Source organism: Natator depressus, chromosome 1 (assembly GCF_965152275.1).
Source record: "Natator depressus isolate rNatDep1 chromosome 1, rNatDep2.hap1, whole genome shotgun sequence".
In the NCBI taxonomy this organism is placed as follows: Eukaryota; Metazoa; Chordata; order Testudines; family Cheloniidae; genus Natator; species Natator depressus.
This window is the reverse complement of record NC_134234.1, coordinates 47310798-47337077: the sequence shown is the minus strand read 5'-3', so window position 1 is coordinate 47337077 and position 26280 is coordinate 47310798. Positions and strand designations below refer to the sequence as shown.

Sequence of the window (26280 nt, the reverse complement as noted above, 5' to 3'; positions counted from 1 at the left end):
TAATTTTGGCACATGCCTACACAGGTAGAATCATACATTAAAAACAAATCTTTAGAACTGGAAATAACATTTCAAACAGAAGTACAAAAAATGTACAAAATATTTGTGTCCTATATAATACAATAGTAGAAAATGTCTAAAATTAGTTTAAAAGATATTTAAAGTTTGTTGACTTGTCCCTTTATATGAGGAGTCCAGCAACATTTAATGCTGTATTCTAACAATGTGAGTATTATTCCACTTCACATAGAATATTTTTCTGAACAAGCAAAATGAAGGTATTTGAGCAAGTATATACAGTACTAGACAGCTTCAAACAGAGTAAAAAGACTACTGTACAGTATGCATGAGCTTAATAAAATTACATGAAGGCCAGCAGTAAAATACAGAACTTCATGACAATGTTGATTATAAAGGATATGGTATATTAGGTTTATTACTGAAGTCAGTTTTACTCAGACACCATACATACAGAAAAAAATTAGTCACCAGGGCCAGCTGTCACCATGTCAAATTGCATAATTGAAAACACTTATTAAAATTCAGAATCCCATTTTTCATATTGTTATTCAGTCTAAACTTTGCAAGATGTAAGATAGTTATTAATACAGTTTCCACGGCCTGCTTTACAGGTATCCTGGAAAGAAAGAATTTTGTGGCAGAGAGACAAGTTCTCAGCTATCATAAGTCTTTCTTTGATTCATAACGTAATTACCAGGGTGCTCCCAGTGTCTATGGCAATGTGGAAGTGTCTAGAAAATACTCTGAAATTTAGTCTTCCACCAAGTCATCAAGAATGTCAGTCATTTTAACCTCAGAGATTTATTACTACTGATGGGTTTTATACTGAAATTTTTTTACCTGTAAAAGAACGGCAATAAGTGGAAAACATTTTAAGTAACAAAACACACTGTGATTTAAGTAACAATATTCAAGTTTAGGATTTTTACTAACTTGTTTACTGTACCAGAAGATAGTGTACTTGCTTCAAGGCATAACTTGTAGTGTCAGATTTCAGTCATCTCCAAGTGAGATAGCAGCATACCCAGACCACTTTAAAAAAAGTACAAGTATAGCAACATTGGACTCATTTAGCACTTCCCACAGGAGGCTCTGAAAGGGCTTTACAAACATCAATGAAGCTTCAACACTCCTGAGAGAGAGATTAAATGTTATTCCCATTTTACATATTTTTGGAAATAGAAGCACAGAGAGCTTAAGCAGCATGTGGCTGAGGTGGGAACAGAACTTTGATCTTCTGATTCCCTGTCCTCTGCCTTAACCACAAGATTCTATTCCCCGCCCCCCCTCAAATTTCTAGATCAACAGTTGGACCTCAGGTTCCCAGGACTGGGAAAACAATCTTTGATACTATACCCAGCTTCTAGATTCACAACAGCCTTGTCAGTCCTCAAGTCTTCACCAGCCTCAAAACATGTTTAAAAATACATTTAAACATAGATCAAAACAGATTGCAGCAAAACTAGTTTATAACTCTGCTAGGCTTACTTGTGTGGACAGGGATCAAAGAACAGTTTTAAACATTTTTTAATGAAGATTGTTTGGCTTAACATAGTTTGGCCAGCATTGTAAGAAAGTTCAGAAGTTGCAGCAAAAAGGTGTTTAAACATGATTCCACAGCCAGCGATAACAGGGCCGAACTTGGATCTTTATTGGAACACTGTGATAAGTTTCCTAACCAACAATTTGAGACCTATTCTCACATTGCCAAGTCTTCAGGAGAACCATGCTAATCACCTCGTCATCCGGGTTTAGGCAAAGCAAGCGAAGTAGCAATCACAAAAGAGTTCTGTACTCAGTGTGTGTTGCAGTAGTAACCAAACAGACTTGGTGTTATGGAAAGAGGAAAGGAGGAGCCACACAATACCCACTGACAACTCTGCTTCCCATGGAGATGCCCTTTTCAAAAGAAAGAGGATCATGCTGGGGGATGGAAGAGTAAAGAATAGAGCAGAATCCCCTCCTGGTATCCTAGAAGACACAAACAACGAAGAGTTCCCTCACTCCTCCCTTCTCAAACTTCTCGCTCCTGCAATGTATTGGTGTGCATTTGTATTCTCAGTTGAAAGTCTTATGATTTTTATACCAATTTCATAAATAGTTTTGGTCTTCCTTCTGATTCTTGAACTCGTGGGGTTCAACATTCTCAGAGGAGGATTTGTTAAAGATGGTTGTGGTGTCAGACTGCAGTTAAAAGCATCTACCGAATCTGAAAAATAGTAAGAAGAGCATGGTTTACAACAAGCCTACTAAGAAATAAACAAACCAGTAATGCTCACCACCAAAGCATGAGCAAGAAGTGGTTTAGTTACAAGTTTGAAGAGTAAAGAAGCTGAGTGCTCTAGAGCACCAAAAAGGAGATTAAGGGAGATTTGCAGAAGCACACAGGGCAGCTAGACACCCAACTCCCACTGAAAGTTAAGAGGAGGGGAAAAATTTTCCCTTCTTGGGATAAAAAGCCTTTGCTGGACAATTAGTAGTATTTCACATATTTAAAGCCTCATCTCCTCTATAAAGAAATGTTGCTTACCAGTAATTGTTCTTCAAGAGTAGCCTCTGGTATTCACAGCTTGTGGGATCTGGCACCACTGAATTGCTGAGCTGCAGAACTGCCTTGAAAAGCCATGTCTGTTGGGGATTCCACAAGTGTTCCTGTGAGATGGTGACGCCGTCACCCTACTCTATATACAAGAGCGTGCAGCTTTTCAAGGTAGTTCAGTGCCAGAGGTGCCAGATCCCACAAGTGGGAATATCCAGAGGTCCTCAAAAAAAAAAAAAAACAAAAAAAACCACACAAGTTTGACAATGGTTGTTAAGCTCTGTTGCATCTCAGCCCACATTCTAATAGATCAGGCTGAACTGCGTGGCTATATCTGGGCCATGTTCTAGCCAGATTCAAACATTGTGGAGGGAATTAGGCTAAATTCTCTAGATAGAATAATTTTAGCCTGATTAGAACATAGTTCAGCACAATATTCACAGGCCAAGCTCCAAAATATATTAGAAAAGACAAGTCAATAGGCTAATGAATTTAATTACAACTGTTAAAACTGTTTCTCTGTCATAGATGGGGCCTTTGACTTAGTACAGTTTAGGGGTATGGTTAAGTTCCCGTGTATGCACAAAATGGAATATGTTTTAACTGTGTTGTGGGGATAATGCAGAGGAGACTTTAGGCCCTGTTCACTTTTCAGCTGTAACCAAGCTCAGGACACATTTACAACAAGGTTAGAAGGTTTAGCATAGTTGGGATGTAGCCAAGGCTAAAGCATTGGACAATCCAGAAAGATGGGGGCTTAGTTTTATTTGTGCATTATGAGCAGGAGCATTAGTTTGTCACTGTGTTAGTTACAAATTGGCAAAAAAGTAGAGCTGTTTCTTGCTTCTCTCCCATCTCCTTTTCCTTATCCTCCTGTTGGTTTTTGATACAATGGTTATAGTTCTAATGTGTCAAGAGTTAAAGAGCTTCTTTTTAAAGAAAAGTGGGGGAGGCTGAGAAGAGTATGAAGAAAGGGAAGAGAAGAGGAGGGAAAGATGGAATTGGGAAAAGTAGTACGGAACAGATGAGAGGAAAGGGAGGTACAAGACAAAAAAGAAAAGAAAAGGTGGAGGAGATAAAGGAAGCAAGAGGAGAGGAGATGGGGACAGCCAGGCCCTCAAAATAACCTAAGGCAGAAACTCCCATCCATTTCTATTTTACTTTTAAAAAACCACAAGGTATTCTTAAATATCATGTTTTAAAAATCTTAGTCATAATAAACCTACAAAAAACACAGGAAAGCACTATTAAAGCTCATAGACAGCTCCAGTTTCTGTAATTAACCAAAACAAAGTTTTATTTCAGCTGTCTACAGCTGACATTGTGGGTTGCAGGTATGTGTGCACAAGTCATGCTATCCTGTAAAAAAGCAGGACATTTTGAAAAGATTGCAGAGGAGACACAAAGAACCTGCCAATAGCATGGACAATTACCTACTGTATGCACTCAACTTGGGTGAACATTTTTACAAATTTAGTCTTATAACAATGAAATATTTTTTACAAACTAGTTGACAATTGGTTATGGGGCATTTGGTTATTGGATTTAGAGAATTATTTATGCAACACCAAAAAATGTGCAAATTCCTTTGCAGCCCAAATAAATCATGCCATGATTTCCCCCCTCTCTGCCAAAGAACTTGCACTCTAATTATGGCTGTGATACAAGTGATTTTAATGATATGTGCATGGGTTAGAGCAGGAAAAGTGTTAAGAGTAAATATTATCTGAGCTTGGTTTTTCAAAGCCCTGTGTTGTATATAACAAAATCATTCTCTATGTCACAAAGATATGCTAAATGATGTTGGTTTTACATTGCTCACTGCACAGCTTCACCTTTAACTGAAGGTACACACTAATTATTGAAATGATGTAGGAGACATTTGAAATTGCTGGTTTAAAAAATGGAATTGCAGACATCCAGAATTTGTTTCAGGGGACATTTCTGAATTTTGTATAATCCTGATTTTAGATAATCAGAGTTCAAATAATTGGGGTTGAGTTACAGTATATTAAAAAGCAGTAACAGTAGGATTTTGTCTTGTATGATATCAACCTACCTCGAGGGAACACTGAATTTTCTGTCTGAAAAACTGTTCAAATGGACATAAGGTTCACTCATTTTTTCTAGAAACATAGTGATTATTTCCTTCTTTTCCGGACTGGTATTGGACAAATTCAAAACTTTCCCAGTCACTGCAACTGTGTTTTTGCTGATCCCAAACCAATAGAAGAAATCAAACAGGGCATCAGATTTGAACTCATAGGAAAAGCTCAAGTCTTCTCCGGTAACTAAATGGCTTCCTGGAGGGAAAAAACTCTTGACAACTTCTTGGAAATCAAACTGGAGGGAAAAAAAAAATTAAATGTTTAAAACCACGTAAAGCATGATCTCTGCCTTAAAGAGCTTACAACTTATACTTTAGATGTGACATCCTATTTAAAAAAACCCAAAACTTACCCATAGAATTTGAATCTGCAGTTGCAGATATGGAGACCCTGCAGCATTCTAATCCCCTATACCACACAGCTGTCTATCACTAGCGTCACTGCTTTGACATTTGACTCACTTTCCCCTTGCTTTCCTTGTGATTGGGGCGGGAGGGGGACACAGCAACGGTGCAGAAAGAGTGTTAAAGCAGTGACCCTAGCGATACTAGCAGGTGCAGTGATGCTTTCAAATAAACTTAATATAATGGGCAAGGGAGTTGCACGAAGAGATATTTGAATACTGAACTCCTATGATTATAGTTCCTTTTTGCCCCTAGAGATGGCCTATATCTGTATTGTCAGAATTTCCTCATCCTTAAAACGTTAACCTGACAAACTTCACTTGTCCTAGATTTTTTGCGCCATGAAGACAAGACTGAAGGGTGAAAACTACATTAGCCTGACAAGGGTCTAATCTTACAGCAGCAAAAAAATTCAAGTTAAAGCTCAAATTCCATGCTCATGACTATACCATGGTCTTCTCAGTAAAAAATGTGCTGAAACCACACATTTCAGCAGACTTCTGTAGAACACGAAGACTGCCTACTACCAACCAGATCTTACCCGTTTATAAATATGTACTTTACGGTGCAGATGGCCATGGGAGAGATTTTCAGATCTGCACTTCAGAAACACATGATCAACTAGCTAATTGCTAATAAAATAGCTAATCCTATTTTGGGGGATAGATTATTTCCTAGTGCCTCATTCTGGCTTCACAGCACAATATATACTTCTTAGAAGTTCTCTTGCCTGAAAGGATATTAATTGTCTTCCTACCAAGGGACAGCATTATCAAAAGTATATTTGAGTGCAAACCTAATTATCAGAGCCTACATTTTCTGAATTGCATATACAGATGTGTGCATGAAAAACGTGCACATGCAATTACAGTGATTGTACAGGCAACTGCAAAAATGACATGCACAAATGGCTATTAGACATCTAAATAGTCATTTGTACACATAATTTATTCATGCACGCAGAGCACATATTTCTGAAATTCTAGGAATAATGTCTAAGGCCAGGTCTACATTAGAAACTTTTACCAGTATAGCAACGCTGGTTGGGTATGGGATTTTTTTGTGACATTTCTATACTGGCAAAAGCCCTAGTGTAGATACAATTATACCAGCACAAAAGTGTTTTGCCAGTATAGGTTATTTAGTTTGCCAAGCCAGTCTAAGTTGCACTGGCAAAAGCATTTTTTTGCCAGTATAAACTGCATCTTTCATAGAGGAGTTTGCCATTGTAACTATAGCAACAAATCTTTTTTTAATGTAAACCTAGCCTAAATATCAGATATGCATGACCTAGCATCACACATTTTGCATACACAATTTGCTTTGTGAAGTGCTGCTCACACATGATGGTATAAAACACTTAGTTGAACACTATGCCAATGTTTTCATCCCAGAGGAAATTTTAAAAAGATATATACTTTTCAGTTCATTCATCATTAGATATGCTTTTTTCCTTTTGAAATTTCAGAATGTTGGTCTGAACAAAATGAGTACTGATTTCCTTTACAGAACGTTAAGCAATACTGGAGTAACATTCAACAAGTCTCAGATGAAAATGCTACAGTCAGGTTTCAATGTAATTCATTTATTGCTTTATGACCTCTAAGTCCTCTTGAGACTGTTGCAATCCACATAACACCCCCTATAATAATTTTGCATCTCTGATTTTTCTTACAGATATGAAGAAACATGTAACCTGATATATAGTTAGCTAGTCCCAGATCCTCAAAAGAATTTAGGCACTTAACTCCCTTTATTAGCAATTAGCTAATTGATCATGTGTTTCTGAAGTGCAGATCTGAAAATCTCTCCCAGGGCCATCTGCAAAGTGAAGTACATTTAAATAAAAGCCATTAGGCACGTACATACCTTAGGATCTGGGCTTTAGTGACTACACATCTGGAGGTGAAAGACATAAATGATTCCAACTAAGTTGAATTCCAAAGTTGACATGTAATTTACACAAATTGTATTCCTTTGAGTCATCTTTTTCTGTTACACTGTAATGGACTAGTGCTACTTTTATGTTTCCACCCACTTTTAGTCAGACCGTATTCCTTTTTTGGGATGGAGGGGGCCTGGTGGGGATGGAAATGCCTAACACAACCAGCTTCATCTGCAGATCTGGTAATCCACGCTTTGCAGAAGATCATGATGTAGCTGAAATTTAGTACTAAACAGAGTAGGCTACCTAAATGCTCACATATTGTTTGCAGTGTTGTTGTAGCCATGTTGGTCCCAGGATATCAGAGAGGCAAGATGGGTGAGGTAATATCTTTTATTGGACCACTTTCTGTTGATGAAAGAGGCAAGCTTCTGAGCTACACAGAGCAGTTCCTCTGTGTTTGGGAAAGGTATTCAAGAGAGTTACAGCTAAATACAAGGTGGAACAGATTGTTTAGCATAATTCATTAACACAAGTTATAAGAGCCCATTCAAGGTAAATGGCCAGTTAGCATCTCTGCAGTCATAGCACAAAAAAGGGGAGGTTAGTGGATTACAGACTATCACAATCAGTGGTAATAAGATACTGGATTTGTGGTTTATTACAACAAGCTGTAACCCACTAACCACCCCTTTCTTGTTCTATGACTGCAGAGGTGATAACTGGCCATATTATCTTGAATGGTCTCTTACAATGCACATTATGTACAACATTAAAATAGACTGGTATAATGTTGTTATGGTTCACAGTATTTTATAGATTAGCTTCATTTGCAGGAATGAATTTGGTTACCCTTTTGGGTACTCTCACAAGAACAACAATATTTTATGTCCTCTGCTCAATAGGATGCATTGAATGCTTTTAACTTCATCAGATTAAAATTAAATGAGGGCAAAATTTGACACTTACTTGCTAGGAATGTAAAACAAAACAAAAAAAACCACTCCAAAACACAGAACTTTGAGTTTGGCAACTAAAGAACATCTGTTTATTTGCAAGTTTCCTCCAGAAACCATTTTGGTTTGTGCCTCACACAAGCCAAAAGGAAAGTTAATGTTCAGCACAAACAGCTTTGAGTATCTTATTAACAGCACATATCCAGGACTCACCCGCAGTTTGTAACTTTCTCCGAACACTGAGGATATTATTGTGTTCATTCCATGCTCTATCTGTCTTCTTATCTTAGGATGTCGTGTGTTCACGATAAATGCGTATGTTTTTTCTGAAACTGATATAGTTAAAATGTTACTAATTCCTACATCTGACATCAGCAATATTCATTAACATGCACTGAAGTCTTTAGACCAGTGGCTCTCAACCTTTCCAAACTATTGTGCCCCTTTCAAGAGTCCGATTTGTCTGCATACCCCAAGTTTCACCTCACTTAAAAGCTACTGGCTTACAAAAATCAGACATAAAATACTGAAGTGCCACAGCCACACTATTACTGAAAAAATGCTTACTTTCTAATCTTTACCATATAATTATAAATTAGAATATAAATATGGTACTTACATTTCAGTGTATAGTATATAGAGCAGTATAAACAAGTCATTGTATGAAATTTTAGTTTGTACTGACTTCGCTAGTACTTATTATGTAGCCTGTTGTAAAACTAGGCAAATATTTAAATGAGTTGATGTACCCCCTGGAAGACCTCTACATACCCCCAGGAGTATCCCTGGTTGAGAACCACTGATTTAGACCATTCTCTACCCATATCCCAAATATTACTGGCTGAATTTTCTTCTAATAAAGTTCAGGCAGGCCTTGTGCAAGAATCCCCACATAGGTCTGTTAATGCACATAAAACAACTGGATAAATGGTGTGATCACATCTCCCTGTAGTAGCAAGCCCCAGCAACTGGTAAAGCCTGAACAGCTATTTGGAGCAGATACTGGAGAACTCCTTTAGCTCCATGTTAGAAGCCTGTGGTTTTGGTGTCAAAGGTAACAGATTTGATCCTCTCCGATGACCCTGATATATGTATGTCTGCACTGCTCTTTAGGGAGCCATGCTGCCATTGGATCCACACCTATATAATAACTACTCCTGAGGGAATTCCATGCCAAAAAATTAAAAATTCTGAAAATTTTATTGGTCAGTAAATAAAAGTGAAGGCCCCAACATGGCAGTGGGGAGCACAGGTCACTGGCTGCACAGAGGTGGGAAATCACCCTGCCTCCACCCCACACACAGACTAGGAGGTGAGGTTGTACCCAACCCTGCCCCAGAAGCACCCCAGGGCCCTGCCCCTCTATGCCAAGTGCACCAGGTGTGGGCAGGCAGGGTCAGCCCAGCAGGATCCAAGTGTGCTGGGGATCCAGGTGTGGTGTGAGAGGCAATCTGTGTGTGGGCAGCTCAGCGGGGGAGTCCAGCTTCGACAGGGTGGTGGGGGGCAGATCTGAACGCACAGGGGCTCATTGGGAGCTTCTGGGTGCAGGAGGTGAGGCTTCTTGGGGCGCGCGGGGGAGGGGGGTGTCTGGATGTATGGGGGAGCAGCTCCCCATACAGTGACCCCTACCCCTACAGCTGAAGATTGAAGGTGCAGGAAACGGTGGGGAGAGGGATGAGGAGCTTCCTGCAGATGGGAGGAGATTTCTGGGGGTGGGTCTGACCCAGCCCCAACTGCTCTGTGCAGAGAAAGAGGAAGACCCCCTTCCGCCGCCTCCAACCCAGCCAGGACTAGCAGTTGAGCCCAGCGCTGATAGGAGCCACCAGCTGGGGCATCCCCATAGGCATAGTTTGATGGCTATCTTGGGGGGTGGGGGTGACGCAAGATCCTTTGACTCACTGGCTCCCTTCCCCCTACCTCGAGTGGTACCTAGGCTGCCAGTGCAGGGGATGGACCTGCTTAACAGGGGAGCCCCAGCTGCTGCCACCGAGGGGATGCCACATGCCAGGCTCCGGCTTCCCCTGCGCCCCCCCCCATTCCTCTATCCACTTCTCTTCCCCATCCCATGCCCCTTCCTCCCCCACTTCCCTCTATCCGTATGCACAACGTGCCCCACCGTCGAAGTCAGTCAGTGGGCACCCATCAAGGGTATGTGACAGTCTGAAGTTGACCGCAGCTACATTGTAGGTCATTAGAAAAGTCCCTTTTAAAGAGGTTGGCCACACAGTTGCCCTGTCCTGTTCGAAACCGGTTCAGAGATGACCACAGGTGCCTTGGCTGATCAAAACCTGGTGGACAAGTGGTTGGGTCAGTGACGAGAGAGTGATTAATGACTGCTGTCACCGACCACACGTTGTGCCAAGCAGATTCCACGGTCTTGTCCTGCGGTGGCATAAATCACCATAAAGGACATCTAGAAGACAGGCCAGGAGGCGGGTGGTTGAAGAAGTCAGATTACAAAGGCAGGTTGCTATTCTCACAGATCTTGGCCAGCAGCATGACAGAGACCTTCTCGCAGCGAATACGGGGCGGTGCTAAATTACCAAGTATTGGTAGCTGTGGCAATGGATTAGCCCATAAAGTCCTGGCAACAATATGCTTTGTTAAGCTCTAGGTTGATCAGCCTCATGTGAGACGAGTGATACCAGACAGGAGCACAGTACTCTGCTGTTGAATAGCAGAGGGCAAGGGCTGATGTTTTAAGCATCTAGGCGCTCACACCCCAGGTTGAGCTAGCCAATTTTCAGAACAACCTGCTCAGAGCACAGACTTTGGCTGCCATCTTCCTCAAATGGTTGCGGTATGTTAGTGACCCATCCAATGTCACACAAAGGTAAACCGGGTTTGGCTCCTGCTGAAGGTGTTGGCCACTGAGGAACACATTTAACTCGTGGCTCGTGCTTGCATTGTGCAGATGAAATACACTAGAAATGGTCTTGGAAAAGCTCGGCTGCAGGTACCGTCGACTACAATAGTCTGGCATGAGCTTCATATCATCATTCAAAGCCGTGTCAATTCCTGAGCTTGGTAGCGGCCGCAGATGTCATTGGCAGAGATAAACTTGCACGAGAGTGTAGCTGGCAGGTTGTTGATGTACACATTGAACAGCATCGGTGAAAGAACTGAGCCTTGAGGAAGGCTGTTGATCTGACACTTCCAAGAAGTACAGCAGTTGCCCTCTACCTCATCCCCTCCCCCTTCCTCTCCCCATTGTCCCCTGCCCATCCCCCATCCCTTCTCTTCACCCGGCCCTCTCCCACCCCCTTGCCCCTTTTCCCCCACCAGAGGCACTCACCCTTGTACATAAAACAGGACGATGGTCACACAGGGCACATACGTAGGAGGGGAAAATGACTGGCACTAGGACCCAGGGGTTGTATCCAGCTGCAATCAGCGAGCCAGAATGCCCACCCTCCCTTACCAGGGAGGAGAGAAACTGCCTTGTCCCATGTCCTCCGCTTCCTGCCCGGGCCCAGATTGTGGGGAGAGGGGCTGAATGAGCTGGAAGTGTGCCAGGGGATATGGGGGGGGAGAGAAGAGGCGCAGCATGGGAATGATGGAGCCCCCGACACCCGCTCCCCGCAGGCTGAGCAGAGCAAGCCCTGGGCAGTTCGGCACTCTCAGAATTTGGGTGGGGGACAGTGGCATGTGACCCCCCCCCCCGCAAGTCCTGCCTCTGTCTGGGGGGCAATGCCCCCTCTGCCTTCCAAACTACGCCCATGGATGTCCCCAAATCCTCCCCCAACACGGTGATTTACCTCTCCACTAGCTACTGTGGGAGCCTGAAACAATGCACACAGGCTTCTGGGAAAGGTGCATGACCACTCTTGCAGCTTCCCTTTACTTCCCTGTTGAAAAGTAATTTTTGTTGTGGGGAAGCAAAGAAATCTGTGGGGTGGCATGAATTCTGTGCACGCATAGTGGCGCACAATTCTAACCCACTACTATAGGGGGTAAAAGTATTAAAACCCAAACTGTCAAAATTAAATACTGCTGCATATTTTGTGGATTTTCTGGGAAACAATGCCTTGTAAGAAGGGTGTAAAACATTTTAGCCCAACTGAAAATTATAAGCAATTTAAAATGGTATTAGAATGGAAGCTGTCACTGTATCCCAAAAGAACACCACAGTGGGCCTGATCCTATGCCAATCTACACCAACTGGAGGATCTGTCTCACCCTTTATTTTTAATCAAGCGAGTCTAAACACGAATAATGAAAAGGAACTATATAACATACATACCTTTTGAGGAATAATAATCGTTTGTTCTGACATTTGTGAAGAATACTAGTGGTCTGCTTAGTATAGTTTCTCGGAAGTCTTTATAATCATGATGGCTGGTGAGTTCTACATCCCTGTTAAAAATCAATAACAATATTAGCAGCTACTCTCTTTGTAGAGTACATTCTTATTAAGCATAATTTTATTTTAAAAAAATCTAATTTGATTTCTACTATTCAAGTTTCCTTTCACATAAAACCATGGAGAAATGCAGGGGCTTGAACAAGATTCAGTTAGTTCATTGAGGATGTAGACCAACATTTTCAAACTCTAGTGGCTAAAGCTAGGCATCTAAGGGTATGTCTACACTACAAAATTAGGTCGAATTTATAGAAGTCAATTTTTTAGAAAGCAATTTTATACAGCCGATTGTGTGTGTCCCCACACTAATGCACTAAGTGCATTAAGTCGGCGGAATGCGTCCACAATACCGAGGCTAGCATCGACTTTTGGAGCGTTGCACTGTGGGTAGCTATCCCACAGTTCCCACAGTCTCCACCGCCCATTGGAATTCTGGGTTAAGCTCCCAATGCCTGATGGGGCAAAAACATTGTCACCGGTGGTTTTGGGTACATGTTGTCAGTCGCCCCTCCCTCTGTGAAAGCAATGGCAGACAATTGTTTCACGCCTTTTTTCCGTGTGGGCGCCATACTGCTTTCAGCAGACGGTACAGTGGGACTGCTAACCATCATTGTCATCCACTGCTTCCGCTGCCACTCTGCTCTCCTGATGCTATGAATCCACCTCGCAGGTCCTCTATATGACTGTCATCATCCACCACTTCCGTTGGCACTCTGCTCTCCTAGTGGTCTTGCAGGGCCGCTTCTACTGCAACTCTGCTTGGCTGCTCTTGTCTCGCCATCCCACAGCAAGTGTGCAGCCCGCTCAGCTGTTGTGTCCTGGCAGCAGACAGTGCAGTAGGACTGCAAAACTGGTCATCCAACCACTGCTTTCCCTGCAACTCTGCTCTCCTGCAGACGCCATACCATGGCAAGCATGGAGCCCGCTCAGATCACCGCGGAAGTTATGAGCATTGTAAACACCTCGCGCGTTATCCTGCAGTATGTGCAGAACCAGAACCTGCAAAAGCAGGCAAGGAGGCAACGGCAGCACGGTGATGAGAGCGATGAGGACATAGACACAGACTTCTCTCAAAGCACGGGCCCCGGCAATTTGGCCTTCCTGGAACCCAGGAAACAAGCACAGACTGGTGGAAGCGCACAGTGTTGCGGGTCTGGGATGATTCCCAATGGCTGTGAAACTTTAGCATGCGTAAGGGCACTTTCATGAAACTTTGTGACTTGCTTTCCCCTGTCCTGAAGCGCAAGAATACCAAGATGAGAGCAGCCCTCACAGTTCACAAGTGAGTGGCAATAGCCCTCTGGAAGCTTGCAACGCCAGACAGCTACCAGTCAGTCGGGAATCAATTTGGAGTGGGCAAATCTACTGTGGGGGCTGCTGTGATGCAAGTAGCCAACGCAATCAAAGATCTGCTGATATCAAGGGTAGTGACCCTGGGAAATGTGCAGGTCATAGTGGATAGCTTTGCTGCAATGGGATTCCCTAACTGTGGTGGGGCCATAGACGGAACCCATATCCATATCTTAGGACCGGGTCACCAAGGCAGTCAGTACATAAACTGAAAGGGGTAGTTTGCAATGGTGTTGAAAGCACTGGTGGATCACAAGGGACGTTTCACCAACATCAATGTGGGATGGCCAGGAAAGGTACATGACACTCACATTTTCAGGAACTCTGGTCTGTACAAACAGCTGCAGCAAGAGACTTACTTTCCAGACCAGAAAATAACCGTTGGGGATGTTGAAATGCCTATAGTTATCCTTGGGGACCCAGCCTACCCCTTAATGCCATGGCTCATGAAGCCATACACAGGCACCCTGGACAGTCGTCAGGAGCTGTTCAACTACAGGCTGAGCAAGTGCAGAATGGTGGCAGAATGTGCATTTAGAGTTTAAAAGCGCGCTGGCGCAGTTTACTGACTTGGTTAGACCTCAGTGAAACCAATATTCCCATTGTTATTACTGCTTGCTGTGTGCCTCAATATCTGAGAGAGTAAGGGGGAGACGTTTATGGCGGGGTGGGAAGTTGAGGCAAATCTCCTGGCCACTGATTACGCGCAGCCAGACACCAGGGGTTGTTTGAAGAGCACAGCAGGGCGCGCTGCGCATCAGAGAAGCTTTAAAAACCAGTTTCATGGCTGACCAGCCTACGGTGTGAAAGTTCTGTTTGTTTCTCCTCGATGAAAACCCGCCCCCTTGGTTCACTCTACTTCCCTGTAAGCCAACCGTCCTCCTCTCCCCCCTTCGATCATCGCTTGCAGAGGCAATAAAGTCATTGTTGTTTCAAATTCATGCATTCTTTATTAATTCATCACACAAATAGGGGGATAACTGCCAAGGTAGCCCGGGAGGGGTGGGGGAGGAGTGAAGCACAGGGTGGGGTGGTGGATGAGGGGAGGAGGGAAGGACAAGGCCACACTGCACTTCAAAACTTATTGAATGCCAGCCTTCTGTTGCTTGGGCAGTCCTCTGGGGTGGAGTGGTTGGGTGCCCGGAGGGCCCCCCCCGCGTTCTTGGGCATCTAGGTGAGGATGCTATGGAACTTGGGGAGGAGGGTGGTTGGTTACACAGGGGCAGCAGTGGTGGTCTGTGCCTTTCCTGCACCTCAACCATACACTGGAGAGTATCAGTTTGATCCTCCAGTAGCCTCAGCATTGCATCCTGCCTCCTTTCATCATGCTGCTGCCACCTTTCCTCTTGATCCCGCCACCTCTCCTGTTGCTCCAGCCATCTATCCTCTTGCGCGTCCCTCCTGTCCTCGCATTCATTTTGTGCTTTCCTGGACTCTGCCATTGTCTGCCTCCACGCATTCTGCTGGGCTCTTTCAGTTTGGGTGGACTGCATGAGCTCAGAGAACATTTCATCGCTAGTGCGTTTTTTTCACCTTCTTATCTCGCTAGCCTCTGGGACGGAGATGCTAGTCACCGCATTGAAACATTTGCAGATGCAGGAGGAAAAAAGGGAGATTAAAATTGAAAAAAGACACATTGGCCATTTAAAAGGAGGGGCTGATGTTTTTGAGTTAACGTGCAGCACAAACCCAACTAAACCCCTCCCACACCCAATTCTCTGGGATGATTGCTTCACTCCTCCCCCCCACCACGTGGCTAACAGCAGGGATGATTTCTTTTCAGCCACAGGCAAATAGCCCAGCAGGAACGGCCACCTCTGATGTCCCCTTAATAAAATTCCCCTAGTTCAACCAGGTAACCATGAATGATATCACTCTCCTGACAATAACACAGAGAGATAAAGAACGGATGTTGCTGAATGCCAGCAAACACCGGGACCACACGCTGCCATGCTTTCTTATGCAATGATTCCAGACTACGTGCAACTGGCCTACCGTGGTAAAGTGTCCTACCATGGAGGATGCAATAAGGCTGCCCTTCCCAGAATCCTTTTGCAAAGGCTTTGGGAGTACCTCCAGGACAGCTTCATTGAGATGTCCCTGGAGGATTTCCGCCCCATCCCCAGACACGTTAACAGACTTTTCCAGTAGCTGTACTGGCCATGAATGCATCCAAAGTCTTCAGGGCAAATCAATCATTAAACACGCTTGCTTTTAAACTATGTATTATATTTACAAAGGTACACTCACCAGAGGTACCTTCTCTGCCTTCAAGATCCAGGAGCCTGGGTTGGAAGGTTGGAAGGGTATTGGCTCTGGGGTGATAAACAGTTCCTGGCTGTTGGAGAGAATGGTTTCTCCGCTTGCCTGGTGTGAGCTATCTTCCTCGTTCCCAAAATCCTCATTCCTGTTGCATGAGACTCCCTTGCAGGAGTCTACATACAGGTGTGGGGTAGTTGTAGGGGCACCCCCTGGAATCGCATGCAGCTCATCATAAAAGCGACATGTCTGGGGCTCTGACTCCAAGCGAGCGTTTCCCTCTTGGATTTTTTGGTAGGCTTGCCTGAGCTCCTTAAGTTCCACGTGGCACTGCTGCGGGTCCCTGTGATAGCCTCTGTCCTTCATGCCCTTGGAGATTTTTTCAAATATTTTGGCATTTCATCTTTTGCAATGGAGTTTTCTGGTAGCACGGATTCGTCTCCCCATACAGCGATCAGATCCAGTACTTCCCGTTCGGTCCATCATGGAGCTCTTTTGCGATTCTGGGACTCCATGATTATCTCTGCTGATGAGCTCTGCGTGGTCATGCCACGGTGGCCAAACAGGAAATGAAACTCAAAAGTTTGCGGGGCTCTTCCTGTGTACCTGGCCAGTGCATCCGAGTTGAGTGTGCTGTCCAGAGCGGTCACAATGGAGCACTGTGGGATTGCTCCCGGAGGCTAATACCGTTGAATTGCGTCCACACTAACCCAAATTCGACCCGGCAATGTCGATTTCAGCGCTAATCCCCTAGTCAGGGAGGAGTACAGAAATCGATTTTAAGAGCCCATTAAGTCGACAAAAATGGCTTTGTTGTGTGGACGGGTGCAGGGTTAAATCAATCTAAAGCTGCTAAATTTGACCTAAACTCATAGTGTGGACCAGGGCTAAGTAAAACATCTGCTGAGAACTGCTGCTATTTCAATTTAGATGCACACCTATAGGCATCACTGTTTGAAAATGTTGCCAATACTGTAGATTTACTTGAAAAACTCATGGTATTAGCTGTTTTCCTTAATGTCTCTGCTTCTGGAATTATGAGATTATGAATGATTCTCAACTTTCATTAAAATAAGTAAGTTTCTAGCCTTCATAGTTAGAGAAAGATTGGAAAACAACCCCAAAGACTCAATAACCAGAGGGTAAATAATAAAACCCCTCACATTTGGCTTTAAAATCATGTGATTAAAAAAAAAAAAAACCCAAAAAACAAAAAAAACCCAAACAACTAATCTCATGCTTTTGGGGAGACTGACTCATGGGTTGTCTTTTTTGTTTTTCAAATAATTAAGTTGGGCCTTATCAAAGGCGCTGGAACGAAGGGCGCTGCTGCATCCCCTGGCTTGAAGTGGTTTCCATCATATACAGGGCTCAGTTTGGTTCAATGGGTCTCAGTACCCCCACTATACAAACTGTTCCAGCATCTATGGGTTTTATCTATACTTAGCCACACTGGGACAGCAAAAGTACCTTTTTTTATAGGTGGTATAAGATTATTCCTGTTCAGTGAACAAAAATCTGTAACAGCAAAAGTACTCTTTGACCAGTGTAACTGCATCTACACTAGGATTTTTGCCAGCATAGCTATGTCATACAATAAGTTACCCCTCCCAACCAAAATAATTATGCCAGCAAAACTTTGAAGTGTAAACCTGGTCTTGCTAGTTTTAGGAGATGGTAGTTTTCTTCCCCCGCCCTTTCTTTTTCCTACCAGAACTAAATAAGTCACTTTTTGGAACATGCAGGGATACACTGCAGGATGCGGGCAGACACAGGAAAGCTGGGCTGGGAGGCAACAGAACAGGCTGCACACTCACATGAGTCACAGTTCTGGCTTAGATCCCTCTTGTGGAGAGTTGGGTATTACAGTGGAGTTGGGATAGTTATTTTTCTCTTATGAGTTTGTAATCTATTACCAGTTACGTGCTAGCATGCTCAGCACCGTACAAGATACAAATAAAGAGCCTCTACTAGACATTTATACCATTGTGAGTACATACAAAAGCATCAACTCCAAATCAAAACTACAAACAGTTGAGGTAACTCACAACACATTAAGGTAAGAAATTTGGGTGCCAAAATTTGGGATCCTAAGTCCAAGTTTAGACAGTGGCCGGATTTTCCACGGGTACTGAGCACTGACAAATCCCACTGAAGTTAGAACACAAGGTGCTCAACACCTTTGAAAATTAAGTCATTAGTACTTAAGTGCCAGAATATGGATTTGAGACTAACTTTAGGCACTCAGCTTTCCCAATTTTGGCCCCAGTTCATTTCCAAAGGCAAGTGCAACCTAAATTTTGAGAAGAGACAAACCAATTTAACAAATCACTGAGCAGGTGCTTCTCCTTCTGTACTTGAAAGAATCATCTAATTTTTGCACTAATTTTTTTAACTAATTTTGGGTTAGTTTCCTCCCCCAGAAGAAGGATCATAGAGGCACCTACATGCAAGGTGCAGAAAATCTGGGAGCAGATTCAAATTGGGAGGCCACCGGGACATAGGAAGGGAGGGAGAAGTATTAGACTCTAGGAATGAGGAACTCAAAGTACCATTCAAAGTCTGCTGCAATCCATAACTGCCCTGCTTATCTTTGTATGCAGTGTTAGACACTAACATTCATGGACTGATCAGAGACACTGGATTTATTGTTTATTACAACAATCTGTAACCCACTAATCCCTTATTCTTTGTTCTATGACTGCAGATATGTTAACGGACCCCTCCACCTTGAATGGCCCTTTTAGAATATGAGCTAACTACCTATGCTAAACAATTTGTTCCACCTTGTATTTAGCTGTGACCCTCCGAGTACCTTTCCCAGACCCAAAGAGCTCTGTGTGGCTCAAAAGCCTCTCTCTCTAACCAACAGAAGTTGGTCCAATAAGAGATATTAGCTCCCCCACCTTGTCCATCTGTATCTTTGAACACTCAAGAACAGGGGTTGCTTGTTTTGGTTTCTACTTTGTAGACCTTTATTTTTTTTCACCTTTATGATAAGAGTTTGCTTTGGACTTGACATACCTAACTGCAATTTTTCTGTTTCTAAACTTTCCAAGTCCTGCTCATTTAGAGGTCCCTCATTTCAGCCTCATTGTAAAGGCAGTTTTGTTTTGTTTAAGTATCATGTTCTTTTGGTGAAAAAAGTTTGTTTTGTTTCAATGGGCCTGTAGTGAGGCAGGGTGGCTCCCCTCTGTCCCGGAGAGGGACGAGTCCTTCCGGGTATCAGAGTGGGCGGAGCTAGGGAGCTCTGAGCCCGCCCCTCAGAGGGTCAGGCGGCGCCCCAGAAGTATAAAGGCTCGACCTCAGAACTCACTGGGAAGACAGCTGCTGGGGAGTCTAGATGCCTCCAACCTGCCCCACACCTGCTACCTGGAGGACCCCATGGTGCTGGACCCCCCAGAGGACACCACCGTGACCCAGGTAACACCTGAGCGGGAGTTTGGAAGTAGCCCAGGGGCAGATGACCCTGGTCTGGCTGCAGCACTGCCAGAGTCTATATCAGTGTGTTGCAGCCAGGATCCCCACTGACATAGCAGCAGGTCTTCTGCCACTGCTAGGGTCCCATGCTGGGACGCAGTGGAGTGGGAGGGCCTGCGTCCTTCTGCCACGCAACTTGTGGGTGGCAGTCTCCCCCTCTCTCAGGTCCTTTGGGGGCCTGGGCTTATTGCTACTCGTGCACTGCTACTGCCCAGCCCCTGCCTGAGGGCCTGATCACCTGACTCACTGTTGCCCCGCCCTGACCTAGGGCCCGGGTTTACAGTGCTTATTTCCCTCGGCAGCCCTTGCGGCAACTGAGACGCCCGTGGCCGGATAAAGTCCCCTTAGACATCACCAGTGTGTAGTGAGGTGTTGTGGCTCCCTGCCGCCCTGGAGAGGGACAAGCCCTGGCTAACCTCTTTACAGGTCCATTTGACAGATCTGCTGGCCCCATCCAAAACCACTGCTCTTATTTGTACACTCAAACCCCAATGACTTTCTATTACCATTTTACAGAGATTTCCATAAAACTACATGGCTACCTTCTTCCACTCCTCCCAGTGCCAGAGATCATGGTGCTCACATTTGGTTTCATTGTGCCCTTTACCCAGGGTTTAGAGGTAGGACCACCTTTCCCCCCTGGGCTGCAGCTCTTTGAATTTTACTCCAGAGGGAATTCTGCATCAAAATATTAAAAATTCTGTGCCAAAAATAATAAAAATTCTGCACCTAGTATTTTAAAATTCTGCAAAATGCTGCATATTTTATTCATCAATAAATAAATGTGAAGGTTCCAGCCAGGGCCGGATTATGACATTGTGAGGCCCTAGGATAGGTCAAGTGTAAAGAGGCCCCATACCATAAAAAAAAAATCGTCATCATAGAAAGGACATTGAATATATAAAGATGAAAGCTTTATATCTGCATACATACAAAGGTAAAGTTGTAAAAATAGAATAATCTATCTAAAACAAATGTCTTGCAATATGCCCGTTTGCATTATAAAATAGTTTCAAATTAACATTTTCATCTGATTTCTTAATGAATAGATATGAAAACTTTATACCTATAGCAACACAAAAGCAGTTAAAGTTACACAGACCAGCTTACTTAATGGAAGCCATACAACCTGCAGTATGTCTGTTTGCACATAACAAAAGAATGTTTTAAATTTCAGTGTTAAAATGAATGTGATTTTTTTGGAGAGCAAAACCATTGATTATGTCCTCAAATGATAAGCTACGGAGTTTGTCACTTTCAATGAACAGAATGCTTAGGGCAGATTGCCTAGAAAATGCTACAAGAAAAGCGGACCTCTCTCTTCACGTTTGCTTCTCTTATCCTCAGTCTCCCTCAAGATGACTAATTAATCTCAAGTAAACACCTTGGGCACACAGAGTGACAACAAGCTATATGCACAAAAGAGATGGAAAAAATTAACCAGAAAAAAAAAGACTGGTAATCTCTACACAGGCAGTGAGAAAACCTAGCCTATATTTAAGCAAATATAATATTATAGGCTTTAATAGCCTATAAATCAGGGGTTCTCAAACTGGGGGGGTCAGGACCCCTCAGGGGGTCGCAAGGTTCTTGCATGGGGAGTTGCGAGCTGTCAGCCTCTGTCCCAAACCCGCTTTGCTTCCAGCATTTATAATGGCGTTAAATATATTAAAAAGTGTTTTTAATTTATGGCCGGGGGGAGAGGAGTCACACTCAGGCTTGCTATGTGAAAGGGGTCACCAGTACAAAAGTTTGAGAACCACCACTATAAATCATACAGCAACTCCTCACTTAACATCCTCCTGGTTAATGTTGTTTCACTATTAGGTCGTGGACCTGTTAGAGAACATACTCCTTTAAAAGTTCTGCAGTGTTCCCTTATAACGTTGTTTGGCTCTGCCCACCTGGTGCTCCTGCCGGGGACCAGGTCAGGGCACACCCCTACACCCCTACCCCAATCCCCAGCAGGAGCCCTGGGCAGGCAGAAAGGGGCAAGCCCCTGTGCCCCAACACCGATCCCTGTCTGGAATGTTCAGCAGGCAGAGCAGGGCAAGCCCCCACATCCTGACCCCGTTACACGCCTGCTTCAACCAAGCTTCACAATCTTCATTGGTGAGTACAGTATTGTTTGTTTGCTGTATATGTATAGAATGTCTTTTGTCTGGCAAAAAAATTTTTCCCTGGAACCTAACCCCCCATTTACATTCATTCTTATGGGGAAATTGGATTTGCTTCACATTGTTTTGCTTAAAGTTGCATTTTTCAAGATAAGTAGGATGTTAAGTGAGGAGTTACTGTATATGTACATAGTTTGAAATAACTTGCTCACCAAGTACACATATATATCAAAATATTCTGAGTATCTTCCTTCACTTCACTTCTCTCAAAACCCTCTATCTATCCTTTCGTTAGCACTCTCTGGTATTTATTGTGAAGGTTCCGAAAACGGAAGAAGGGAAGCCAACACAAATGTATCCTCCTCAAGATCCACTTGACCCAAGTCCATAAAACGATCACCTGCAGACTCAATCACGTGAAACATGGATAGCGCATGAAGCAGAAAATGGCATGCGCACTAAAATACACAATTGTACATATGTACAGATCGAAAGAAGAAAAACACCTAAGAAAACGAAGGAAAACAGGAGCGAAGGCACTATATGACTGTGCATGCTGGACTGTAAACAAAAGATGGGGGGCCTTCCGGCTATTACTAGCCAAGGGGGACGCTAAACATGACAACACTCCTAGGACAAATCCAATACGAGTATGAGCTTGGCAGGACTGCTTCACGACACTGCCATCTCTGGCCTCATATTTTCCCCGATTTTATCAGCAGTGAGATTATTTACCTAAATAAGTTATGAAGGCACGGTCAGAATTTTACCTGCAGCACCTGGCCAACAAAACGCTGCCCTAGAAGGATGATAGCAGACTTACACCTAGAAATACTAATTTTACAAGTGCAATTAGCGGGGGCGTTTTTCAGCCCTGGCTGCCCGTCTATCAATAACGAACAATTAGTGAAGGGTAAGGGTATGTGTGTAGCCAGATGTGTATATTTGTCATATTTGAACAAGTGTGTCTATATTTAAAGAGAATCTTTTCCCCATATCGCCTTTATTTAGCCTTTATTTTTGATAAGTTTTTTTCTTTCTTAGAGCCCCCTCATATTGTGAGGCCCTGAGCTGTAACTTAGTTTATGCCTTAAACAGGCCCTGGCTCCAGCATGGCAGCAGGGAGCAAAAGCCACTGGCTGTACAGAGGTGGGAGATCACCCTGCAGCACCCCTGGGACACAGACTCGGAGATGAGGCTACACCTGACCCTGACACAGCACAAGGGTTGGGACTGCCCCAGAAACACCCTGGGGCCCTACCTCTCTATGCCAGGTGCACCAAAATAGTGAGCGAGAGGGACAGTCTTGCACGCTCAGCCCTGGTCCCTGATCCATGTGCGGAACAAGCAGGCTCAGTCTGGCAGGATCAGAGTGTGGAGGGGCTTAACGTGGGGGGATCCAGGTGTGGGGTGAGAGGGTTCTGTGAGGGAAGATCTGGATGCAGACAGCTTGGTGAGGGGCCCAGGTGTATGAGAGATTGGGACGCAGATGGGCTCATTGAGGGGTTCCATATGCAGGGGAATGGAATTCTGCAGGGGGGTCCAGGTGAAGTTGGTTGGGTCTCAGTGTGGGAGGGGGGGTCTGGATGTGGGGGATGAGGCTTGGTGGGGAGTTTGAGCGCTGGCAGAGTGGGACTTGGTGGGGTGGGGGTCTGCGTGCAGCTGGTTGGGGCTCAGTGGGGGTCAGGGTGTTCCAGGTGAAGGGCTCGTTGGGACACAAGTGCTGGAACTAGGGATGCTGCCACAGCCCCTGGCTTGAAGGGGTTTCCATTATATACAGGGTTTACAGTTTGGTTCAATGGCTCTCAGCACCCCCACTATATAAACTATTCCAGCACCCCTGCATTTGAGTGGGGGGTTGAGTGTGGGGGGACTCAGTGGGGGATGGTCTGGGTGCAGGGGGCTCTGGATGTGGGGGGGGGCGCTCTGCAGGATGGCAGCTTGGGTGCAGTGGGGGGGTTCAGCATGCACTGGGGTTGGACAGATGGGTGAGCAACTCCCCATACAGTGATCACTTCTCCATGGGGGCAGGAGGAGATGCAGAGCTTCCTGTAGCTGGGTGAGGTTTCGGGGGGGTCTAACCCAGCTACTCCTTGCAAGAGAAGAGGAAGTCCCATTCTTCCCCCACTTCCCCAGGACTAGCAGCTGAGCCCAGCAGATGGTAGGTGCTAGTGGCTGGGACGTCCCTAGCCCCATGCTCATTTACCTCTCTGCCGGCCAGGCCCCGAAGCTATGCACCTGTGCTGCTGGGGAGAGGCATGACTGTTCTTGTAGCTTCCCTTTGCTTCCCCGTCATTTGTCTGCAAGGGACATGAATTCTGCATGTATGCAGTGGGGCAGAATTCCCACAAGAGCATAACTTACACTCGCCTTAGGCCCTTTGTCCCCTGTCCTCCCTGCACCGTGAAGCTGCAGTGCTGGACATGTGCTACATGCCCAGACAGTATGAAGAGAGATTAAAAAGGCTGTGACTGTTTAACTTGGAATAGAGACAAAATGATAGAGGTCTATAAAATCTACACTGGTGTGGCCAAGGTAAATAAGGAAATGCTATTTACTCCCTCACATAACACAAGAACCCGAGGTCACCTGATGAAATTAATAGGCATCAGCTTTAAAAACAAACAAAGGAAAGGCAGTATTTCTGACCACAGTCAACCTGTGGAACTCGTTCCCAGGGGATGTTGTGAAGGTCAAAATTATAACTGGATTCACAAAAGAATTAGATAAGATCAGGGAAGTAGATCCATCAATGGTTATTAGCCAAGATAGTCAGGCATGCAACCCCATGCTCGGGATAGCCCCTAGCCTTGCCTGCCAGAGCCTCGGACTAGAGACAGGGGAGGGATCACTGGCTGGTGTCCTGCTCGGTTCATTCCCTTTGAAGCACCTGACACTGGCGGCTGTCAGAAGACAGGATACCGGGCTACATGGACCATTGGTTTGCCCCGGTGTGGCCGTTCTTGGAGTCCAGACAGCACCCACGTCGGTCCCCTAATGTCCCACCATTGCACAGGGCAGGGGAAGGGCCCCAGGGAGGTGAAGTCTGGGGCAGGGAGCCTCCCTGGTAGGGTCCCCAGCCCGGGGAAGGAAGGTGGGCGGGGCCCCACCAGGCGATGTCGGGGCGCTGCAGAGGGAGGATCCGGGCTCCCAGGGGAGAGGCTCCCGGAGCGGGCGGGGCTCGGTACCTCTTGAAGTGGCCGGTGAGGCGGCAGCGGCGCTGCCCGTCGTGGTGCAGGGCGCCGTCGCTGAGCACGGTGAAGCCGCCGGCGGGCCCGTGGCGCGGCGGGCGGAGCACGGCCAGCTGGTCCCCGCGCAGCTGGAAGCAGTCGGGCTGCAGCAGCAGCAGCTGGCTCAGCGGCAGCAGGGCCAGCTCGCAGTCGCAGGTCCGCGGGCCGCGCAGCTCCCCCGAGGCGATGGGGCTTGGGCTGGGCTTGGCCATGGAGAGGACGCGGCAGCACCCGGGGCGGGAAATGGGCCAGGGCTCGATGCGGACGGCGGGGTTGGGGGGCCGGGCTGAGGCTGCGGCTCGCGCGGGCGAACCTAGGGCCCAGGGTGCTGCCGCCCCGCGCTGCTCCCGTTGTATATATCCCCCAGCAGGCTCCGCCTCCGGCCGGGACAAGAGCCAGCAACCTGGCGCAAGCCGCCGCCGGCAAGTGCCGCTCTCCCCTGCAGCGCCCCGCCTGGCTCCACAGTCTGCCCTGGCTGCGCCAGCGTGACCGACAGGCCCGCGGGCTGCCTCGGCCCGGCTCGCCCAATGCACGTCCCCATCGCCCCCAACACTGTCCATTGCCCTCTGCTGTGCCCTGCTCCCCACACTCTCCTCAGCAGCTGGGCTCGTCCCCTCACAGGCTCGCCAGCGGGGCATAGCCAGGCCCAGAGGGCCCTGGTGCAGGAATAGGTTCGCCCCTCGCCCATGAGTCTGAAATCTACCATTTTGCTTCCCTTTCCCATCGTGGAAAATCAGAACATATACCCCTGTTATCTGAACAAGACGTAGCTCATCTACACACAAGCACGTTCTGTTTACACATTTATACAGAATGCTCACTGGCAGTGATGTAGTGCTAAATTTTACAGTGCAGGAGCCTTGCAGAAGTTACCTCAAATTGGTAATTCTGTCCCAAGTGAGATAATCTTCGGAATTTTGTCTGTGATATCATAAGGTAAAGCTCCCATATTGAAAACCTAACAGTTTTCCAGCAAAATTTTATCTGATTGAAAGTGTGCACAAGAGCAATTATGAGACTTCACACATTACTAATAAATACATATATTGTATCAACATAAAACATCTGTAAGTCAGCTTTTGGATGCCAAACTTTAAGTAGCAGGGCACATCAAAAGGTTTTCAGTCACCAGTGTATGGTTCTAGTTTCAAGTTGGTACAACACTACTGGAACTAAATTAATGGAGTTACATAACTACAAAAGGGGAATGATTCAATGGGGTTCAAGAACCCACAATTTTGCCCGTGAAAAAACTTGCAATCTGAGCACAAAGAGCATTTGCTTTGCATTCACCAATCATGTGGCCAGGCACCAAATGCAAACAAGTGTCACAAACATTCAGACCACTTTTGAAAATGTGGTCTCTGTGTCACAGAAACCAAACAAAGGATCCATACTGCCATGCAATTAAAAACAAAGTACATCCTCAGTGCTTTTTGGAGATCATGATAACTAGTCCATTTTGCGTTACTAAGACAGGACCTTATGATATGTCTGCTTCCATAGCATAGAAATTTTACTTGATCTAGATAAAAAGCCAACCCTGAGGATTGTGGGGGGCCAGACAG

At 45.3% G+C, this 26280-nt stretch overlaps 1 protein-coding gene across 1 annotated transcript; it reads right to left on the bottom strand.

Annotated features, from left to right (window-relative positions):
* Positions 1-25272, bottom strand: MEDAG (mesenteric estrogen dependent adipogenesis). Its single transcript, XM_074952448.1, has 5 exons — positions 24671-25272; positions 12157-12269; positions 8127-8245; positions 4620-4903; positions 1-2230 (listed from the first exon to the last, which is right to left on the bottom strand). Exons 1-5 carry the CDS (start codon positions 25270-25272, stop codon positions 2212-2214), a joined length of 1137 nt encoding a protein of 378 aa, XP_074808549.1. The 3' UTR covers positions 1-2211.
* Between the last annotated feature and the right edge of the window lie 1008 nt (positions 25273-26280).